A 14,114-nucleotide genomic window follows, 5' to 3' on the forward strand; every position below is an offset into this window, starting at 1 on the left:
CCCAATTTTCATCCAAGTCATAGACTCTGGTTAAAGATGAGGTGGAGGCGTGGTGGCAATGGGTCCCTTAGTCCTCTAGATTCACATCATCAGCACCCCTAGGGGGATATTCCTTCAGATGAACCCCAGGGGTATCTGAGCACCTTTACAACAGAACTGAGGGTTCACACCCCATATCTGGGCTTCTCACTGTGGGACCTGCCCTAGTCCCCTAGGCATGGCAGAAGCCAAGGACAAGGTGGCTCAAAGGGCCAGGTGAGAAGCAGGCATGAACAAAAACTAGCTCTGAGCATCATCTCCCCAGCGCTTATCCTCAACACCATTCACAGACACTTTCAAAAAGGGCTGCACGGTATGACTTCCATAAATCCCCCTCCCCGAGGGAACGACAGGATGGCGGAAGAACGGGCAGATGGGAGAATGGCAGCCATCCGGATGCACAGAGAAAGCCTCCTGTCATGGGGAAGGCTGATGCAGGTGACAACCTCCGCTATGCACCCGGCACAGCCGGCTCACCTTGCGGAGCTCTGGGCTGGCCGGGGTTCCAAGATGGTGGGGTCTCTCGTGGAACTGCCTCCTCTTGAAAGCCCCAGTTCGACCCATCAGCCGTTGGCCTTGAGTGGGAGTCTGGGGTTCATTTGCTGTTCTCTCCGAGGGAACCCCAAGGGCCTTGCGGCTTTAACAGGAAGAAGTCGTTCTCATCTTAGCAGCAATTGCTTCTTCCTCTCTTCCTGCCGCGGTGATTAAATTAGCAGGCTGTTGTCCTTGGAGAACATGTGTCTAGGTCCCAGGAGACATTGCCTACTTGCCTGTCTCATAGATTGAGAGAAGGAAAGCATGTGTGTGTGTGTGTGTGTGTGTGTGTGTGTGTGTGTGCACATGCCTGTGTTCCTCACCTTCCCTGTCCTCAGGATCTCTCCCACCTGGGATGGCCTCCCAGCCAGCATCAAGGACCACAGGAAGAGTGGCCCTGGGGCTCAGCTGCAGGAAGTGTGGCAGGTGGCCGCGTACACGCTGCTGCCCACCACCGTGGCCCCACTGCTGACGCTGCTGGTGGGACACTTGAGGGGCTTCATGCTGTTGTCCCTCTGGATGTTCAAGTGCTCCAGCCTCCAGCGCTCCCAGCTCTTTCGAAACTCCATCTGGACCTTTCCGTGGGAAAGAAGGGAGGGAAGAAAAAAAAAAAGCCATCAGGCAAACCAACTGCCCACAAAATGGCCCTGTTATTACATTAGCAGGGAAAGGGAAAAATATCCACTGGGTTATATTACAAGACACGAGTCAAGGTCTTCAGGCGCCTAAATTAATATCCCAATAAAATTGTTTATTGTTGTCTCCTGTTTTCTGCCTCTCCTCTGGAGAGAGATTGGCTTGATGACCTAATTGGCCCTTTCCATCTCTAAATTCAGTGATTCAGCTAAGTACCTTTTACAATCCATCACAGTGTTATTCAATGGAAGAAAAAGAGTGAGGTGGAGAGAGAGAGAGAGAGAGAGAGAGAGAGAGAGAGAGAGAGGATGAGCCAGAGAAGATGGAGTCTCACTTTATAAAAGGCTCTCCTGTGTGGCTTGGACAACTGAAAGGGGAATGCACACTCCACCCCTAACCCTGGCGAGGCCCCTCAGCGGTCTAAACTCCCTGAGTAGCTTTTGTTTTGTTCTGTTTGGGGTCTGGGTTTATTATCTTTTGTTTTCTGACGGCAAAGTCTCACTAGGTAACCTAGGCCAGATTTGAACTCTCCACCCTCCTACCTCCACCCCCTGAATGGCGGGAATGACGAGCATGAATTATCAAACCCAGATTTCCACTCAGTCCCTGAATCTCCCAGGGCAGGGAAGATGTGAAGAAAGCAAGGGGGATAGATAGATAATCCAAGGCCAAGGATTTTTTTGTGCCAGCTTTGGATCCATCCCATTCAGAAAAACTGATGGGAGCCCAGCTGGGCAAACTGCCTACGTGAGTTCAGCCAAGCCAGATTCCCCATTGTATTGAACTCAGGCGTTCCCCAGTGGAGGAGACTTCTCAGCAGGACATATCCTAGAGGATCAGCCAGACCGCGGGGGGGGGGGGGGGGGGCAGAAAGTTATACAGAGCACAGAGGGGCTCTGATCCGCACCATAGCACCATCGCTTGCAGGTGAACACTGTGGATCCATCACAGTTCTGTGATTCGTGAGCTGGTACATGTTACACAGCATGTCCTGAGGGCTAGATCCCTCTTCTGGGAGCTATTCTCCTTGTCTGCTCTTGCCTCCTCACCACCAGGCTTTCCATCTCAGACTGTCTGGGGACTGTGTTCCTTTTAGTCCCAAGCCATCAGGAGGGCCGGCTGCCAGCAGCTGGCTGTGTGCGACAGACTCCCTGCCAATGCCTCTACCTGCCCCTAGGCAAACGCTTCTCCTTTCCATGTTGTACATCAAGCCTTAAGCCCGGCCAGACACTCTGTGTGGCCACAAGCCATCCCTGACAAGAACTTCTGTGCTGTGTGGAGCTAAGATCACTCAGTGTCTGCCTGCCAGGGTGTCTTGGTGTCAAGAGCCCAGATCTGGAGGGCGAGGAGAAGCAGATACTGCCTACAGCTGCCTTGCCTAGCTGGGCTTGTGCAGTGCTGACAGCTGGGAGAGAGACGTGGAGCCCAAAGATGGCTCCTTTCTGCACAGCTGCAGGAAAGCAAATCTCTCACAGTCTTCCACTTGGAAGAAGGGAAAGAAAAATTGTGGTACTAGGAGGCACAGCCAATCCAGCAGGACTTAGAGCGCATGGTATCCCTCAATCCTGTGTCCCTTAGTACTTTTTTGGAGCCTCCATGGTGGCCCTGGTCATCAGAGTTGCTCTCAAGAACCACTAAATTGCTTCAGAAACATGAGGAGAGGGCCTGAGTACTGGCTGCCCTTCCAGAGGACCCAGGTTCGAGTCCTAGCAACCATATGTGGCTCAATACTATTGACCATCTATAGCTCCATTTCCAGGGGGATCCAGTGCCTTCCTCTGGCCTCCAGACACGCATGTGGTGCACAGACATACATGCAGGTAAGACATTCCCACACATAAAGCAAAAATAAATCTTAAAAACAAGTTGACCATGCTGGTTCAGATTCCTAAGTTCAACAATGGAGGGTTGTGGGTTGTGGCTGGAAGTGGGAGACAGGTGGCTCCCTGGGGTTCTCCAAGACAGGGTTTCTCTGTGTAGCCCTGGCTGTCCTGGAACTCACTCTGTAGACCAGGCTGGCCTCGAACTCAGAAATTTGCCTGCCTCTGCCTCCCAAGGGCTGGGATTAAAGGCGTGCGCCACCACTGCCAGGTTTGATCCCTGGGGTTCTAACTAATTGATGGACTCCAGATTCAGCCAGAGCCACTGTGTCAAAACAAGGCGGAGAGAGTATCTGAGAGGACACTCGGCACAGCCCCCAGCTTCCATGTGTATGTGCACACACATGTATACATACATACATATCCATAAAAGGGACACCCCAGTTAACACAGGGAAGCGGCCACCACTCCTCAAGTCAAGGTGATGAAGCAGAGGAGAACATGTGAATATTTCCCCAGAACTCAGCCAGGATTAGAGCCCAGGTCCAGCCTGATTCCAACACCAGGCACCTAACCACTGGCTCCCTGCCTGACACAGCTCTCGAAGCCTAGCCGGGTCTCTGGCCATGTCTCCATCCCACTTAGCAGAGAGCACTTGACAGTTGTTACTACATCTTCCTCCTCCGTGCACCTGCGCTCCCAGCACAGTGCTCAGCACATAGTGGGCACTCACTGCAGGCTGCTTCAATGAGTCAAGTGAGCGGCCACTCAACGAGTCGGCCTCTGACAGGAGGTCCTCTTGTTCATCAGTGAGAGAAGTAAAAGAAAGAATGACCCCAAGGCTGGGGAGATGGCTTAGTGGGTCAAGGCATGTGCCACCGAGCCTGATGACCTGAGTTGGCTCATCAGAACCTACACGGAAGAGAGGGAGAATCAAATTGCCCAGTCCTTTGATCTTTACTGTGTGTTCTATGGCACACATACATGGCTAATACCCCAATGAATGAGTGATTGATTGATTGATTGAATGAATGAATGAATGAATGACCTGGCCTGGCATCTGTACCATCTAATGTGCTAATACCCCAGTGAATGATTGAATGAATGAATGAATGATCTGGCTTGGCATGAGTGGCATCTAATGTGCTAATAACCCAATAAATGAATGAATGAATGAATGAATGAATGAATGGCCTGGCATCTGCAACATCTAATATTAACCCTTTCTGCACTGAAGCCCAGCATCCCATTCCAAGTGCCTTCTCTGACTAAGTACAGATCTGTCTCCAGGTTTGGTAAATCTTTCTCGCCTCTACTGACCCCTGGGTAGAAGAGAAAAAGACCACAAGGTGGCTAGCCTGACGTCACATAGCTTGTCAGTGCAGAACAGAATGAACCCTTAGAGCTCCTTGGCTACTTCACTTTGGCCCTCTGACACAGCCATAGTCAATCCATCGCCAGTCCCTCCTCGCCCCCCCACCCCGTCCCCACTACCCACCAACCAGCAGCTGGTGCAGGTCTTGACAACCACATGAGACAAACGTTCAGGCCATCTTCTCAGGTCACAAGTACCTGGCATTGCCATGGCAACCCCGGGTCTGGAGAGCAGCTCTTATGGGCAGAGGCCACAGAGTGGCTTGGGCACATGTGTGTCGAATCACTTTGCAATAAATCAGGTGTGTCCAACCTGTAGCCTAATGGCCAGGTTCATATTAGGACAGCACCGGATGTGGCCCAAATCATTTGTGGATGACAGTGATGTGTGGCAAGTTCAAAAGGTTGGACACCCCGCTTGAAATAGTCAACATTAACCCTTTAATGCAAGGCCAAGTCCTGCCTAAGCTCGTTTTTCATTTATGTGAGTGTGTGTGGGGGTGTTGGCAGCTCAAATTTCAGCCATAGTGAAAGGACCTGAGGTTTCAACTAGAAAGGCTGCACTGAGCCCTCACTGCATAGCCCCCTGCCAGCCAATGGCAGCAGCCCCCACAGGGTCCCTACCATCCCTCCTCAGACCTTACCTCATTGTTGACAAAGCAGTACAAGATAGCCACCATCAAGCCCTGGAAACAAGAGGCATGTTAGCAGGAAGGGAGGCCAAAGGAAACAACTCGACAACCAGCCCCTGGAACCCCTCTCCTCAGGCGGAGCAGCCTGGGCAAGCCTGGGGAGAGACGAGGGTGTTTGTTCTCTTTTAATCTTCCAAAATAAATTGTGTGAGATTGTGTGTGTGTGTGTGTGTGTGTCTGGGTGTGCGCACACACTCATGAGCATATATGTATGTGCATGAATGTATGTATGTGTGTGTGTGTGTGTGTGTGAGTTTATATATACCACATGTGTGAAGGAGCTCTTAGAGGCCAGAAGAGGGCATCTGATCTCCTGGAGCTGGAGTAACAGACAATTGTATAAAAACACACGGATGCTGGGAACCAAGCCCAGGTCCCCTGTAAGAGCATCAGATGCTCTTAACTGCTGAGCCATCTCTCCATCAATGGTTTCTTACACTTTCCACCCATGCTGTATCATCTAATGCTAGCAAGGAGGACCGATTCCCTGCTTCAAACCTGTGTGACCCCTGTGTGGTAGGGCTAGCTCTTCTGACTTCAGATATTCCTTCCCGGAAAGAGAGAGGGGAGGCTCACAAGACCCAGGAAGTTCCTAGAGCTTACAAGACCCAGGAAGTTCCTACAGCTTACACGACCGCAGCAAGTTCAGAAAGATACAAGGCCCCTCCACCAGGTCATATGAGAAGTCAGCAGTTGCAGAAAGGAGACTGTGATCCAGGGAGCTGCCTGCAACTTGTGCAGGGAGCTCTGGAGCTGCAGCTTCCATGAGCTATCAGCCATGGTGGGGATGGGCTTTCCAATGATGCAGCTGTCTTTGAGCCTCCCACGATCCTGTATCCAACCCCAGCAAGCTCATTGATTTAACTGGATTTCAGTGGAATCATTTCTTTGGTTGGCTGTCAGTACTCTATCTGGGGTGAATAGATGTCTGTCTGTTCATGTTTCCCCAGGAAAAACCAAACGACATCCTGGAAATCTTGTTTTAACATCTCTGGGCTTCAGTTTCCAGTTATGTCAAATGGGGACAATCGCTCAACGGTGAGTCCTGGGAGAACTGAATGCATTGTGTGTATAAACCACCTGTCAGGGTGCTAGTGGCTGGCTGGGCCTTTCTCCAGATGCCCAGATACCCAGGTCCACATCTGGAAGGTCTTTTTGGCCTATGGACTTCCAGAGAAGACTGATTTACATGTCCCAATGCCCGGGGACACGCGCTCTGTCTCTGCTCCAACTGTGTGACTCGGGGCCAGGCTTGTTCTCCCAGGTCTCAGCCTACCCATTTCTCCCATCTGCACCATGCAGGCTGGTGCCCGCCCCTCCCTCGCTTTGGGACACCCCAGGCTCACCTGGAAGGAAGTGAAGGAGAGTTCTGTGAACAGTTTGACGAAGCGTAGGGTTCCTCGGGCATGTTCGTCCATCACAAAGGCAAAGATGACTTCATGTGTCCCCAGAAGCGGGATGAGCGTCAGAGTGGACTTGGCAAGTCTGGGGTGAGGGGGTGAGACTCTGCGGTCATTCCAGGCTTGTGCACAACTGTTCTTTCCTCTCTGTGTCTACACCACCCACCTCCCTGTTTCTGCTGCGTCATGGACACTCTTCACTGAAATACCCCAGACTGGCTGCTGGGGGTGTGGGGGCTGGGGGCAGAGGTCAAGACTTCAAAAGTCCAGGGGCTGCTAAGAATAGAGTGAGGGGAAAGGTTAGGGGTTATAAACCAAGCCTGGATGGAAAAGAGCATTACACAGGGTTCCAAACAGAGTACCCCAGATTCTCTCTCTCTGCGGAAGCGAAGGCTGAGGGCGCCCCTGTAGCCAGCTCGGTTAATGTACCTGCATTTGATGTCAGTCTTGCACATGAGATTAGCCTTCAGTTTGGAGACCACGATGCAGATAACCCGGATGAAGATAAGAAAGTTGACCTGCAGGACACACGAACGAGCAGGGGGTTGGGAGCTCTCAGTCTCTCTCCCGGTCATTAGCCTGGTCACAGTCCAGGTCCACCAGCTTCCACTCCAACCCCCAACTCGGTCACTTACGCCGATAGCAAAGAGAATGGGCAACCGGATGATGAGCCAGTAGTTCATGTTGGAGTTCCTGGTCCAGCAGCTGGGGAGGAAGAGAGGGGACACACAGGCATCCAGCTGGACTCACAGAGCCCTCGGGGGCTAGTACAGGACAAAGGCACATGTGCCCGAGGCCAAGCAAAGCGCTACACCCAGCCACAGATCCATGCAGAACCCTGCAAAGGCATCCCATGCCCGACCCCCAGCCCCAAATCCTCAATCCCTGGTCACACAGAGCGATACCCATGCCTTCCCCCCATCTTCACAGACCTCGGCAAACAGTCACATGCACACCCAGCTTCGTGCACAAAACAACAGGCCACTCACTCTGATGTTCATAAAACCCATCAGGGAGGCACCATGGGCTACAAAGGCCAGAAATATGGATCATCTTACCATGCCAGGGCAGGTTCAGGGAGTGGACATTAGAGACTGAATTCATAGGCTAAACTCCTGCTGACCCCACGGATCCTCCCCCACAGGCAATAAATGTACATTCCAGGGTTCAAGACTCCCAGAGTTGAGAAGCATGAGACCCTAGCATGTCACTCTCCCTGTGGCAGGATGCTCACTCACCCCTCGTCCTCATAGAGATACTTGACAATGCCCCAAGGGATAACGAACAGCAGCGGAACTCCTAGAGGAGGGAGGGAGATAGAGGAGATCGGACCTGGCAGGTCAGAGCTGCTGCCACAATGCCCGGGTCCTCTCCATACCCCAGACCCTTCGTGCCTCAAATCTCTCCCTTCCTGGCCCTAAAACAGGCTGGTCTGAGTGCTGGGAGAATGAAGGTTCAGGATTTCACACTAATGTTCCATACCCTTCCTTAGAGACTGACTACTTTGTGGTCCAGTCCCTCCGTGTATCAGGCCCTCTACCAGGATTTGCCTCCAGAGTCTCGGCTGTGAGACCTCAGGATAGACCCTCAAGTTGCATAGGATCAGTACAACACGATAGAGAGGGGACCAAGAAACTCTCTGATGCTCCATCCTCCCTGTCTTCAGCCCTTATGTCCACCCCAGTCTACTCCTTCACAGCCTACAAGCTCCTTCAAGTGTTTGTTCCCTCCCCTATGCAGATATCTAGGGCCTAGAAAAGAGACACTCCCCTGTCCCAGTTGCTGAGAAGCCTACCCAATCAACAGACACCACGATTCTACTTCCCAGTGAGCTCTAGGGTTTAGATAAGCATTGGTGTGATACTCGCAGATGGTAGAGTCTTCCGAAGATAGGGTCGGTGGGGCGGTCCGTCCCAAAGGAGATTTGGGGACCCCAGCCTGTCCAGTCTCTCATTTTTCTTCCTGGCATGAAGTGAGCTATTTTCTCATCTATATGCACCCTACCACTGCAATGTGGCACCCCACACAAGAGGGCCAAAGCAACGGGTCTGTCTAATCTTTGACTTAAACCTGCAGAATGGTGACCTTGCACATAAACCTTTTCTCTTTATGATAACCATGCCCCGGGTGTTTTGTGATAGCAACGCAAAGGTGACTAAGATAGTTTACAGAGAGCCACTTGGGGGCTTCCCAGGGATTACGACCTCTTGGCATTTGTATTATTGTTGTTGTCATTGAGACATGGTCTCCAGTAGCCCAAACTGGCCTAAAACTTGCTATGAAATCAAAGGTGATCTTGAACTCCTGATCTTTCTCCATCTATTTCTTTCCTTTCTTCCTTTCTTCCTTTCTTCCTTTCTCTCTCTCTTTCTCTCTCTCTCTCTCTCTCTCTCTCTTTTGGTTTTTCGAGTCAGGGTTTCTCTGTGTAGCCCTGGCTGCCCCGGAATTCACTCTGTAGACCAGGCTGGCCTTGAACTCAGAAATCCACCTGCCTCTGCCTCCCAAGTGCTGGGATTAAAGGTGTGCACCACCACTGCCCAGCCATTTATTTCTTAAGAGCTAGGATTATAGTTCTGTAGTTTCTCTTGGTCTCTCTCTGTCTCTCGTCTCTCTCTCTCTGTCTTTCTCTGTCTTTGTCTCTCTCTCTTTCTCTCTCTTTCTCTTCACTTAGTTGGAGGAGTGGAGGGAGAGGGAGACGTCATACCAAGTGCTGTCTCTGACAGCCTGCACAGAGGTCCCTAGAGCAAGGAATGGAAGGCTGCTGCCCACAGCTCCGTGAGTGAGCTTGGAGATAGATTCCCCAGTCAAGCCCTGGATGGCAGCAACGCTAACACAGACAGCTCCAGCTGGACATTCTGAGACAGGGATGCACAGCCTTATGGGACTCAAGCGTTCTGAGCCCAGGAACGGTGAGATAGCAGTTTGATGCTCTAAGTGGCAACATTCAGAGGTCATCGTTATCCAGGAATGGAAACTCAATCCAGCTGGTTTCTGAGGTGTACGGAGTAGAGCAGGAGGCCGGGTCATCCTGGAGTTCCGTCTGTGCTGTTAACTGGCAGGAGAGCTGTTCACCCTCGAGTGGCAGATGAGGCCATGGATTAGGAGGAAAGGACACAGGTAGGAGCAGTTCAGGGGCTGTATTCCTATAGCCACTCCAGCTGCCCTCAATGGTTCTCTGCATCAATATTCGCATTATCTGCCTCCTACCTATGCATTCCTCAAGTGGGTCATACAGATGTGTAAAGCAGGACACAGTGTGCCTATTAAGGTGTATGTGTGTGTTTCTGTGTGTGTCATGCAAATGCATATGTGGCTTTGAGGCATCTCTCCCAGGTATACATTTTCATTCACCATCTATCCTCAGCATCCTTAAGTCCCTGGGCCCTACACAGTCATGGCTGCTGAATAATGGGTGTGTCTGGATCACTGGCCTATGATTCAGAGAAGCAAGGGGTTCAACAGTGCATGGCTGACCAGCATCCATCAGATCTCCATGCATGTCCATTTACTTATTTATTTTAGTATTAGTATTCTTTAAAAGTTTCATTCCATTCATTGGGTATGTGTGTGTGTGTGTGTGTGCATCCCTGTCTATGTTGAGGGTGCGTGTGCAAAAGTGTGTATGGTCACACATGTGAGGGCCAAAGAACAATCACAGGCAATTCCTAGGGATCTGTCTTTTGTTTTTTTGGAGTCAGGGTCTCGCACTGGAACTTGGGGGTTTACTAATTAGGTTAAGCTGATTGGCCAGGAAGTCCTGAGCATCCTTCTGTCTCCCCAGCATCTTTCACAGCTTCTTTGTGGGAGTTCTGGGGATTTGAACTCCTGTCCTCACGATTGGGCCCTAAGCACATTCATCAAGGGAAGTATCTCTCCCCACCTGTTCATTTTTACACAGACCAGGTCTTCATGGGACTGAATAAATAATGGGGCGACCTAGGAGGGGCCTGGGGCATAGTGTAGACCCTGCCCCATAGAATACGCCAATAGGAATGGAATAAATATATCAAGGAGAGAAGGGAAGCTCTCTAGATAAGAACACGCCATTTCTTAGGCCACCCGTGTACGGGTACTTCCAGCTGTGTGTCTTGCATCAGCTGTTGTTCCTTCCCTCTGAGACCTCATTCCAGTATGAGAGAGCTTGCTCATGCCACCAGCTACCCCTGGTGAGCTTCATCCATCCATTAACATCTGGTGAACGAGGTAAAGAAACAGGAGCATAGCCCTGCCACTGGCCAAGGCTGCATTTCATCAGTTCAGCTGCACAGGAAGCCGGAAGTTGCTTCGCAGCATCCCAACTTGGGCGAGGCCTCTTGACAACGTGCAGGTCTCTGTGACTCTTGTCTTCTCTCTGACCCTCCTTCTCCTTACCCAACTTCCTCAAGAAAAGATGTTCTGGTCTGGTTGTGAAAGAAGCCCCCAAGGGTTCTGAGTCCTGAGTTAGGATAGGTGAGAAAGACCTGGCACCCTTCCCCTATCTCCTACTTGGAGAACTTCAGAGCATCTTCTGTCTCCACTGACCCCTACCAACTCGCTGCTTTTCTGTACACATCCCTTTGGTTGGTCCCGCCCTTGGGTTGCTATGGTGACAGATACAAACAGCGCTGATGTTATTTTCCAGAATGGACAGACACTATTTGTCCCCCACAGAGAGGAAGCCCTTCTCTGAGTTCTTTAATGGTCTGCCCCTGCACCCACCCCTAGGGAGCATCAGGACTCACTCTCCAGATGCCCCACCTGATGGGGTTGCCTGGCAGGATAGAGAGGCTTAGAAAGGAAGGAGAGACCTAGTAGAATGGGCTGGGTCTTGGAGGAAGAGGAAGGACAGGGACCATCAGGGATCTCCGTATGCTGAAGCCAGGGCCACTTTTATCTGTATGGAGGTCTAGGTCTCCTCAGCAGAGTCAGCAGGGGGGCTGAGTGGGAAAGCAGAAGCTAAGACCTGTGTTTGTCAACAAGGCCCAGAGCCAGGAAGCTAGGAGCCTCCGGTGACCTAATACTCACTCTGTCTTTAAGACCCGGTTGCTCTCCAGGTCTATGGAACCTTAATATTTTGGCCATGCTAACCACCCACCCCCATTCAAGCTCCTCAACCCTGAGGTGGCTGGGGAGCACCAGAAGAAACAAGCAGGGTGCAAGGAGAGTGCAGAGGAGCTGAGATGGCCAGAGAACAGGGCCCCAAGGGGCTGAAAACCCGAGGTGAGATTCTGGAAGGTGAGCTGGCAAACCTTGCATGCTTCCAGCACCAAGCAGTGTTTCCCAGAAGGACCTGTCACCCTTCTCCCATCTCCTGCTTTGAGCAGGACCAGGATGGGAGAGCTCAGCCTGGTGTGACTAAGCTGAGAAGTCTCTGGAAGCCAAGGCTAGGAGGGATCGGAATAGCTCTAGGCACTAACAGTTCGGCACACGGGAGAAAACTCTGGAACTTCAAGGGTAGATTAAGGAGGGCTGAGCACAGGCCTGTCTTCTGTCTGTCCCACGTGAGGGTACCCACTAGTCCCTCTAGGAGGGGCTGCCCCCCTCTATCTCCCTGTTGCCACAGGGCTACAACCCACCCGGCCCCACCCCAACTAAACTGCAACCCTCTCCACCTACCATGAGACCATGAGACTCTCATGATATAAGAGGTAGAAACACAACCAGAACTGTTCCAGGAAAAAAAAAAAAAAAGACCCGATGGTTCTCAGTAGAGTCTTTTTGGCTAGAACCTTTCCGGCTAGGCTCCAGGCACATCCACAGTTCACCCTTTTTTCTCAGCTGGCCACCCCTCCCAGTTTGGCTCTCCCCTGATTCCTCTGCTTCATTGTCACAATGGTATCCTATGTTCTCCCGTATCCTGGCCACTTGCCTACGCCTTGCCCACTGTGAGGCCCAGGATGTAGCATCTCCCACAGGACCCCAGGTTGCCCTACACTGGGTATGAAGCACTTTCCCATAGGACCTCAGGAGAAGAGGCATCTGAGGACAGTGCCCTGACTTCTAGTGGTGCAGTGGTAGGGCTAAGGGGGTTGGGGGTAGGGGTAATATTTGGCCATATGAGAAATGGAAGCATCTACTAAGAAAAGTTGTATACCATATCAATATACTATATACTGTACACTATACTATATATAAGATAAAATATATAATGTATAATATAATATGTGATATGTGATATATAGTATACTATATATGATAAAAGATAGTATATAGTTCGTAGTATGTAGTATATAGTTGTACTGGCTGGGTTTGTGTGCCAACTTGACACAGGCTGGAGTTATCGTAGAGAAGGGAGCTTCAGTTGGGGAAGTGCCTCCATGAGATCCAGCTGTGGGGCATTTTCTCAATTAGTGATCAAGGGGGTAGGGCCCCTTGTGAGTGGTGCCATCCCTGGGCTGGAAGTCTTGGGTTCTATAAGAGACCAGGCTAAGCAAGCCAGTAAGAAACATCTCTCCATGGCCTCTGCCTCAGCTCCTGCTTCCTGACCTGCCTGAGTTCCAGTCCTGACTTCCTCTGGTGATCAAAAGCAATGTGGAAGTGTAAGCTGAATAAACCCTTTCCTCCCCAACTTGCTTCTCGGTCATGATGTTTGTGCAGGAATAGAAACCCTGACTAAGACAATAGTATACACGTCCATATATATGATAGGGTGGGGTCTTCCAGCCCTTGCTGCCGGTCTCCATGAAGGTTGTAAGGTGAGTGATTGTGGGCCTTACCCCAGCCGATGGTCAGGTACAGCTTGAAGATGCGCTGTTCCGAGAACACCGAGAAGGCCAGCAGCGTGTACAGATACACGCCTTCCACCAGCAACCAGTAGTAATTGGCTGCCACGCAGTACTGCATGAGCAGGAATACCAGTCGGCAGCCTAGAGAGTCCTAGGGAGCAAGGAAAGGTCCCATGGGAACAGTAGCCCTGCCTCCTGCCCCACTGGTCACTTCTCGATGAGCCTGTCCTCCTGGTCACTGTCCTACCATGCTCATGTCCCCTACATGGGACGAAGGAGCTTTCGTATAGCCAGGGTCACTGCTGGGAACCCTCTCTGCTTTTAGGTCATTGAACCCTCTCTCTGCTGAGAAGAAAGCACCTGCCATTGCTCCCATGCTGGGAGGAGAACTGAGCCCTGGAGACGTCGTGGGATGTGTCTGGACTTGTATAGAGCCAGCACAAGGTAGAGCTGAGACTCAAACTCGGGTCTGCATCCAGAGAACTCCCTGTATCAGACTGAACTCCCTATGGCAGAGTCTCTTACCTGCCCAAGGTGTACTGCCTCCTCCATCAGACTAGGGGCTCCATATGTTGAACTATCTCCCCCATCACACTAGGGACTCTGCATGGTGAAATGTCTCCTCCATCAGACTAGGGGCTTCTTAAGGTGTTCTGTCTCATCAAACTAGGTCTGTCAGGATAGATGGCCTCTCATATCAGACTAGGGGTTTCCCAGGGTGAATTGCCTTCTTCCATCTAACTAGGACTCCCCAAGTTAGACTGCCTCTCTCATCACACTAGGGGCTCCCCAAGGTGTACTGCCTCTGCCATCAGACTAGGAGTTTCCCGCAGTAGATTCCCATAATACTAGGTGCTCCCCATGGTTTACTGCCTCTGCCATCAGACTAGAAGTTTCCCACAGTAGATTTCCATA

General features: G+C 51.2%; 1 protein-coding gene across 1 annotated transcript in view; it reads right to left on the reverse strand.

Moving 5' to 3' along the window:
• Positions 1–850: 850 nt before the first annotated feature.
• The window catches only part of Glp1r (glucagon like peptide 1 receptor), a 38,914-nt gene continuing 25,650 nt past the window's right edge, over positions 851–14,114 (reverse strand). Inside the window, exons 7-13 of the mRNA XM_031347231.1 lie at positions 13,191–13,350; positions 7,734–7,794; positions 7,131–7,200; positions 6,925–7,013; positions 6,442–6,580; positions 5,048–5,089; positions 851–1,148 (exon numbers count right to left, since the gene is read on the reverse strand). Coding sequence (XP_031203091.1) covers positions 978–1,148; positions 5,048–5,089; positions 6,442–6,580; positions 6,925–7,013; positions 7,131–7,200; positions 7,734–7,794; positions 13,191–13,350 — 732 coding nt within the window. The 3' untranslated portion in view covers positions 851–977. The remainder of the gene's footprint in view (positions 1,149–5,047; positions 5,090–6,441; positions 6,581–6,924; positions 7,014–7,130; positions 7,201–7,733; positions 7,795–13,190; positions 13,351–14,114) is intronic.

Source organism: Mastomys coucha, unplaced genomic scaffold (genome assembly GCF_008632895.1).
Source record: "Mastomys coucha isolate ucsf_1 unplaced genomic scaffold, UCSF_Mcou_1 pScaffold3, whole genome shotgun sequence".
Lineage (NCBI taxonomy): Eukaryota > Metazoa > Chordata > Mammalia > Rodentia > Muridae > Mastomys > Mastomys coucha.